Source organism: Manis pentadactyla, chromosome 11 (assembly GCF_030020395.1).
Source record: "Manis pentadactyla isolate mManPen7 chromosome 11, mManPen7.hap1, whole genome shotgun sequence".
NCBI lineage: Eukaryota > Metazoa > Chordata > Mammalia > Pholidota > Manidae > Manis > Manis pentadactyla.
In genome coordinates, this window is record NC_080029.1 from 81,451,863 (window position 1) to 81,461,000 (window position 9,138).

Below are 9,138 nucleotides of genomic sequence, written 5' to 3' on the forward strand. Positions count from 1 at the left end.
ACAGAGATCTCCGGTCTGAGATTTAATATCATCAGTTTTGTTCATACAGCAACAGAAAATTAGAGTCTCTCTGTCAAGTCATTTAAGTCTAAATTCATGAAAATAAGAATCCAAGGTTGAGAGACATGAAATATCTTGCTTAAAATCTAATGCAGTGTTTCAAAGTCTTTGGAGATTATGGATCCATTTGAAAGTCTATGAAATCTATAGGTTATTTTCATAGAAAAATGCACTTATCATCAAAATTGTGAACATAAATTTAGGGTTCCATATATCCCTGAATTTATAAACATATTTCAGACTAAGACTACTTAGAGAAGCCTGAAATAAAATATTGTTCTCTTGTCTTCTCACCCAGAATGTCCCCACTCAGTTGCATAGCCTTGTGGTACTCTAATGGCATCCACTTGCAGGATTTAATTATGACTATTGGGCATAATAGGGTTTTATTTTTCCAAAGCATTGGAAATATTTCATGGGAAAATATTGTGAAGAGATTCTTCTGAATTATGCTGAAAAATCTTGATTCAGTGGGTCCAGTTGTTTGAATTCTGAGTCAACTTTGAATAAAATAGAACAGTTTGGAGGATCTGAAATTTAACAATCTAGTTTCTTAAGAGGTGTACAGATAGCTATCATACTTGATCCCTTATATAGTAAATAATCAAATAGTAATTTGTAAAGTTCAAAACATGGAAAGTAAACCACTCAAACCTGTTGGCTTTCAAAATTTGGATGGATAACAGAGATATGATGAATTCACTTAATATGAAGACCAAACCTTTGGAAAACTAGGGGTAGATATCTTGCTCTAAATATCATGGACCTCAAAATTAATTATTGTATCTGCCATTTCCTAGTTGTATTCTCCTGGGGGATTCACTTCACCTCTCTATGCCTTTTAAATCTGTAATATGATGATAATTAAATATATTAGTTGTTTGTTGTGACTATTTTATGGAAATTGGACAGAATGGATTCTCAAGATGTCATTTTCTTTCCCTTCTGACCCACACAGACTTCTACCCAAAATACATCTTATTTTACAGTAGTATGCATTTGAAGAAGAACTATATTCAGGTCAAACAAAATTTAATATCTAGTTTTAGGATGTCTCTAAGACTGTAGCTTATTAAGATATATGGCAGAAAAACAAATAGAACACTTTCCAGTTTTCCATTGCTAACAGTGGGGTTGGGGTTGGAAAATGTAGATTAGATTGCCTGATATTTTGAAATTTTTATGAATAGCAATATACTGATAGGCTGTTTATCCTTGAATTGACTGAACTTTATGAACAGTTCAGGAAAGAATTTGTCACCACAGATTCAGACAGTTTGTAAGTACCAAGAGAAAAATACAAGCTCCTGCCTTATAGAGAGAAATGGCATGAATGGTTTCTTACATTTATCTTGGAATTTAAGGTTTCAACATGTTTTAACACAATCTCCAAGCCAAATGTTTAATATCTGAAATTAAATAATGTGCAGAAATTTATGAAGAAATGTAGGTATAAACCCACACTTTTAATTTGGAGTATTAGTTCCTTTAAAACCAAATCATAAACTCTTCCTTTTTACCTCAAAGTCAGATAAATGAAAAAAGGTTAAGGTAGAAATCTGCTTTTGCCCCATTCTTTAGCGAAAACTATCACCTTTGTTTTTAAATACTAACCCCACTTCTGAAATGTCTATCTTTTGTTCAGTAATTATTTATTGAGCGCCTACTCTGTTTGAGGTTCTTCTTGGGTGCTGGGAATTCATTCAAGAATAAGATCTATTTCTCATTTTTTCAGGGACAGATGTTTAGCAATTAGGATCAGCCTGTTGCAGGTTGAATGCCATCTCACTATTTCTTGTGCAACTTTCAGCAAGTATTTTAAATGTTTCTAAGGCTCAGTTTCTTCACTGATAAAATGTGGCTGTGGTTAAATTCCCATTTAATCACTGGGAATGTTGTGAAACTATAAACATAATTATCAGTGCTTGACACTTATTAAGGATTTAATGAATACTAATAATACTATTGTTATTGTTGTTGTTAGATATGCATAAAAATCACAGGGTGATTGGAGTGGAAATAGATGTGCTTACTGGAACTTAAAGGGCACAGTTTTAAGACTGTAATAGTATGTGTCAATTTACCCAATATTAACTAATGTTGAAATATTGGATTTGTACCAATTATTAATCTTGGTGCATTTCTGTAGTTAATGTTGTCCTTTGTATGCCTGTGTTTCTCAAAAGAAGTATTCTGTTTTGGAGGTTTCTTTTTCATTTTAAGTTGAAATATACTCCAAGACTGTATGAAAAGGGAAAGATAATAAATATACAATGTTCAAAAGGCCAGTGTCTTGTTTTATTATAACGTTTTTAAGTAAAATATACATGATTAAAAAGTGATAAAATATTCATGTATTTTGTCTCTTTTGCCTATTCAGAAGATGGCAGTAAAATACTTTAAATTCTTATAGAATTGTATTTACTAAAAATATTAATTGGGAAATGGTGACAATTATCTGTTCACTTTATATATAACACATTAATGAATAAGTTTCAACTATAGGCTGAATGATTTTGCCCAGATTTATGAAAATATAAGGGAAAATATATATTTGGAGACATGGTAGAAATATTTAGAAGACTGTTGAAATTGGAACCACAAAATTATAGCTTCAAGTAAAACATTTCATCTGGCTAAGTTACCAGTAGGATGAACATCTAATCTCTATATAGACATTCATGATGGTAGACATTATTCTTGGGAATAAGGTAAATGCCAAACTATCCTGTTTATGAAGATCATATGTATATTTATTCTCAAATATTTATTACTAAAAGCTTATATTGTGACAGGCTTCTTTCTATGGGTCACAGAAAATAAAACAATGTGGTTGGGGAATATACAACAAAGTATTACAATGTAGAGTAATCTAGATCCTGCTTACCTCCTGAGCCCCATTTTGCATTCCTTTCTCCTTAGAACATTTAATTTGCCTTCTCCTCCAATGTGCCAGACTCCATTCTGTTGGTGTCTTTGCATATGCTATTTTATCTGCTTAAATTCTGATTGCAAAATTATGAAGTGTGTGTAAGGAGGAGTAAAAGTGTAGAGTTTTTGTATGCAACTGAAGTTAAGTTGTTATCAGCTCAATAGAAACTATTACAACAATAAGTTTTTTGCAAGCCTCATGGTAACCACAATGAAAATACAACAGATACAGGAAAAGATACAGAGAAAGAAATCAAAGCATAGCACTACAAAGAGTCATTAAATCAAAAAGGAAGATGGTAAAAGAGAAGGAGAGGAAAAATAACTCCAAAACAGACAAAAAAATAATTTAAAAAAATGGCATAGTAAGTCCTTACCTATAAATAATTACTTTAAATATAAATAGGTTAAACTCATCAATCAAAAGATAAAGCAGCTAAGTGGCTTAAAACAAAGATCCAACTATATACTGTCTAGAAGATATCCATTTTAGATTTAAGGACACACATAGGCTGAAAGTAAAGGGATGGAAAAAGGTATTCCACACAAATGGCAACCAAAAGAGAGAAGGGGTATTTATACTTATATCAGACAAAATAGACTTTAAGTCGAAAACTGTCACAAGAGACAAAGAAGGACATTTCATAATGCTAAAGAGTCAATTAAAAAATAACCCAAATAAAAAGTGGGCAGAGGATGTGAATGACATTTTTCCAAAGAAGAAACACAGATTGCCAACAGCCACATGAAAAGAAACTCCACATCATTAATAATCAAGGAAATGCAAATCAAAACCACAGTGAGATATCACCTCACACCAGTCAGAATGGCCACTATCCAAAAGTAAGAAATAATAAATGCTGGCAAGGATGTGGAGAAATGGGAACCCTCCTAAACTGTTGGTGGGAACATAGATCAGTGGAGCCACCATGGAAAGCAGTATGGAGGGTCCTTAAAAAACTAAAAATAGAAATAGCATACAACCCAGTAATTCCTATGTTTATTGCTGCATTAGTTACAATAATAAAGATGTGAAAATAACCAAAGTGTCCATCAATAGATGAATGGGTAAAGAAGAGATGGTACATATACACAATGGAATATTATTTAGCCATGAAAAAGAAAAGTTGCCATTTGCAATAACACAAATGGACCTAGGGGGTATTATGCTCAGTGAAATGATCCAGGCAGAAAGAAAAATACCATATGATTTCACTTATTTGTGGCATCTAAAAACAAAACAAAACAGCAACAGAGTTATGGACATTGAGAAGTGACTGGTGATTACAATGGGGGAGGGGTTAGGGTGGGTGAGTAAAATAGGTGAAGGGGATGAAGAGACACAAAATCTCAATCATAATATAAATTAGTCACAGGGATGAAGTTAAGAATAAAGAATACAGTCAATAATTCTAACATCATTCTGTTGACATATAGTAACTACACTAGTTTTCGTGAACAATTAGTAATCTAGATGACTGTTGAATCACTGTGTTGTATACTTGAAACCAATATAATAGTGTATATCAATAATAGTTTAATTTAAAAAGTCAACTTAATAGGAAGATAAAACAAATATCAAAATGTATATACTCAGTATGACAATACTTAAATATATAAAGCAAACACTGACAAATCTGAAGGGAGAAATAGATAGCAATACAATACAGAAGAGAATTTCAACACCCCATTTACAATAATGGACAGATGATCTGAAAATCAATAAGGGAACAGCTGATGTTGAACAACACTATGGACCACATGGACCTAACAATATATATAGAATATTTCACCCAACAGCAGCAGAATACACATTCTTTTGAAGTGCACATGAAACATTTTGAGGAGAGATCACATGCTAGGTCACAGAACAAGTCATTACAAACTTAAAAAGACTGAAATCATTCCAAGTACTTTTTCCAACAGAAATATAATAAAACTAGAAATCACTAACAAAGAAAACATAAAAATTCACAAATATGTAGAAATTAAGAAACACAAATTTGAACAACCACTGGATCAAAGAAAAAATCAAAACAGACATTAGAATATATCTGAGACAAATGAAAATGTATATACAATATTACAAAACTGATAGGATGCAGACCTCCTAGGTTTTCAGGATCATTTGAGAGGTATGAAACCAGAGTCCCTTTTCCTATAGACTCTGACCATCTCAGTTTCCCTTGACTTCGAGGAAGTGTTATAGTCGAACTACTACAGGACAAAAATGAATTGTAAAAGAAGTCCTACTCACTAGAATATTAGAGCTTGAAAGGACCTCATAGAGGGTCTAATCAGATATTTGTACAAGGTCCACTAGTTAATGGCAGAATTGTCCAGGGCATCTACTTACTTCTGAAAATCTCTCCATCTCAAAATTTCTTTGATTACCATGATACAGCCAAAGAATAATGGGAAAGTAACAAGGAAAACACAAAAAAAGGACATTTGCACTAAAAAATGCACCATCGCTACATCTTACTGTGCCCTGAGTCAAGTGCTATGCCAAATACAAAAATCAAATAAATTAGAGAACAAATGAATAACAACAAAAGCAAGGACAGAGTCTTTGTTCTTAAAATGCTTATCAAATTCAAGAAGAAAAGACAGATTAAGAAATGGTTAGGGAGCAACATAACTATAAAATTAATGATGCAGGAATAATAGTGCTGAAAAAAGTAGAGAGGTCAATAAAAGAAGGAACTTGCTTTGAAGAGGTGAGGCTTAGCTTAAACCTTGAAGGATGATGTAATAAAACCACATTGTCCCTTGGTTCTAAAACCATTGAAATTTTTTGAAATAAAGGCTTTTTGCAAGAAGAGGGGGCAAAGTGATAACAGTCTTTAAAAAAAAGCATGTGAAATAGATGCTTTCTTTGTCAAATGTTCAATAATGAAGTTTCACAAATCCCCAGTTATGTCATCAGAGGAAAGGCCACTTTGCTGATTATGCTCTTGGTTCCTTGGATGAGCAGGGGAAAGTATGTTTTTGAGCAGGAGCAATGGATTTGCTGCTAGAAAGAAATACATCTAACAGGGATTTTGGTACTAGAAATCTAGTGTGGCGCTGATGTAATGGCTGACTGTTTGAAGCTCATCCAGGTTGAGACATATCTCAATTTTATTTTGTGTGTGTACATTCAGTTTTTTGGACATTATTAAGTATTTTGACACCTCTCTACACATTTGCTCCCAGTTTCATTTATTAGACTGTAGCTAGAGATAAATTTGTGAAATAGTTTAAGCTTAATGGAGGTAAATGGAGAACAGGAAATCTAATTAATTAAAGAAGAAAAAAAAGAGATGAAAGAAACATTTAATGACTCTACAGAACCACACTACAGTTTCAATTAAGCTAATGACTCTAGGAGGTGAAGAAATAGCATCATGAATTTAGGATCAGTATTTCCTGAAATTGCCTGTTAAGTTATCTTTTACAGGGAGCTGTTGGGACTCAGTACTATGGAAACTTTGACAAAGCCAGACAATTGGGTCATATTTGTGCTAACAGTAGTTTGCTTTTATGCATTAAACATTTCTTGGATGTGTAGCTCTCAGAATGACAGCAACCAAAATGTCCTTGCAGATAATCTAGCCCTTGTTCAACTGAGAAAAAGAAAGAGAAAAGAGGCACCTTCTAGGGTAAGTCTTTCTTGGAAAAGTCACTTTAATCTCCAGTTCTCAGTCTCATCCACTGTAAAATAAATAGATGTTACTAGGTGATTTCTGTGTTCTAAAACCCCCAGTTATTAGTGATAGCAAATATGTTGAAGGACCACTGTTTCATGGGTTCCTTAAATCAAATACTGTGTTTAACCAAGGGAAAAATTGCTTAGATCCTTGACCTTACTATCTGTAATATGGCTTTTGACTACAAAAATGATGCAGTAAATGTCAAGGCACAAAAATAAATTGTTACTGCTTACAAAATAAACATATACCCATATTTGTAGGGAAATGACCTAGATTCTGCCTCTAATTAGCATGACCTTGAAAAAGCTGCTGTTCATCCGTGTTAGTTTCACCTTCTGTAGAATGAGAGGGTGGGTGGGATTTGTTGTACACCACTCTAGGACCCTTCGACTCTAATATACATAAAATGACAAAAATTTCCCTTAAGTTTACTGTATTATTTTCAAATTGTGAAACCCACTCTAGGAAACTTAGGGACTAAGGATAAATAATGTACATTCTTCTTATCAGAGATAGGTTACAAAAACATTAAATAGCAAATGTTTTTACTTACCAAGAACCCTCCAATTTTTCTAACTTTGCATTTTTTCTGCTTAAGATAATTCATTCATCAGCATAACTTGTCAGGAATAAAAAAAACCCCACTGTTATTCAGTGCACAGGGACACTACACTAGGTATGGTGCTTTCATGCTTGCCTCTTTTCTTAGACAAGATTATAAGAGAGAAGCCACTCTTATAACATGTAAATGTCAGAGGGGGAGGAGTATTCAAATAAATGCTTATACCTGATAGAAGTTGAATATCCTGAAAAGTGGGTCCAAATGCAGTAAAATGCAAGCATAGGTTTGATGATGCCCTGTAGTAAATGGTATGTCGTGTGAGGAACAATTAACATGAGCAGAACACAGTGACTGCTGAGACTGGTGACAGAAGTAGTTCTGTCATGAATTAATTGAGTTCTTGTAAAAGCATCACTTTGTTGATCAACTAAGTGAGGGGAATGAATGGTGAGCAAGTATTTCATTTCTGTATAAAGAAATCAAGGTATATGATCAGTCTTCCTAGACTTAAACATACGGCTGCAAAGTTTCCTCATGGAATTCTTGACGTCTTTATTTCTAAGGGTATAGATCACTGGATTCAAAAGGGGAGTGAAAATGGTATAAAATACTGACAGTACTTTGTCTATTGGGAAATTTGTGAAAGGCCACACATAGATGAAAATGCACGGGCCAAAGAAAAGGGTGACAACCGTGAAGTGGGCACTGCAAGTGGAGAGGGCTTTGGAGGACCCGCCGGAGGAACGCTGCCGAACAGTGACCAGGATGACGGTGTAGGAGATCACCAAGAGGACGAAGCACACCAGGGCGATCATGCCACTGGTTGAGATCATGAACACTCCCAGAATGTATGTGTCTACGCAGGCGAGCTTAATCACCAATGGGAGATCGCAAAAGAAGCTGTCCACCGCATTGGGTCCGCAGAAGGGCAGGTTCACAGTAAATGCTAACTGACTCATAGCATGGAAGATGCCAACAATCCAGGAAAGTGTCACAAGCCCAACACACGTCCTCCAGCTCATGATGGTTAAGTAATGTAGAGGCTTACATATAGCCACGTACCTATCAAAAGACATGGATATCAACAGTACAATCTCAGCACCCCCTAAGAGGTGCAGGAAGAATATCTGGGTGATGCAGCCTTCAAAAGAGATGGCTTTGTGTTCACTGAGGAAATCTGCAATCATTTTGGGGGTAGCAAATGAGGCCAGAGACATGTCAATGAAGGAGAGATTCCCCAACAGGAAATACATGGGGGAATGAAGGTGTGGCTCCGACACGATGGTGAGCACAATAAGGAGGTTCCCCAGGACAGTGGCTGTGTAGACTATGGAGAAAAACAGGAAGTAGAAGATCTGGAGTTCCCATGAACTGGAGAGACCCTGTAGTATGAATTCAGTTACGACGGACTGATTGTTCCAGGCCATTTACTCTGACTTCTGGAAGGACTCTGACATTTCCAGATAGGAGAAGAACTACGAAAAAGTACAGTGATTGAACTCACAGTGAGATTTTTTTTTTGCATGAAATGGTATTATTTTATATAATAACAATTATTTCTATAATAACAAAGCAAGAGATAGTTCCCTATTGTATTATTCCCCTGCCCACAGTGGTCAAATATTTCCCCCATGGCTTTTCAAGATACCTTGATTCAATTCAACATTAATTCTTATGAGGTAGCAATTTTATTGCAAGGAAGATGCAAATCCTCATTAAAAAATGCAAAAATTCAGGTATTTTAATATTTACTTCTCAGTTTGTTAAATAATTAAAAAATTTTACAGCTAGCCACCAACAAGTTTTGAAGGGGAAGGGAATGATAACTTTGTGATGTTAGTGAAAGTCTGGAGTGACCAGTATTTGAGAATCATGGTTGATAATTAGTGG

At 34.6% G+C, this 9,138-nt stretch overlaps 1 protein-coding gene across 1 annotated transcript; it reads right to left on the reverse strand.

The window, feature by feature from the left end:
* Positions 1 to 7,727: 7,727 nt before the first annotated feature.
* Positions 7,728 to 8,675, reverse strand: LOC118909842 (olfactory receptor 4K3). Its single transcript, XM_036880605.2, has one exon. It carries the CDS (start codon positions 8,673 to 8,675, stop codon positions 7,728 to 7,730), a length of 948 nt encoding a protein of 315 aa, XP_036736500.2.
* Positions 8,676 to 9,138: the final 463 nt, after the last annotated feature.

What these genes read in the sequence shown, in the direction of transcription:
- LOC118909842 (XM_036880605.2), bottom strand. Translation starts at nt 8,675, where the DNA reads ATGGCCTGGAACAATCAGTCCGTCGTAACTGAATTCATACTACAGGGT.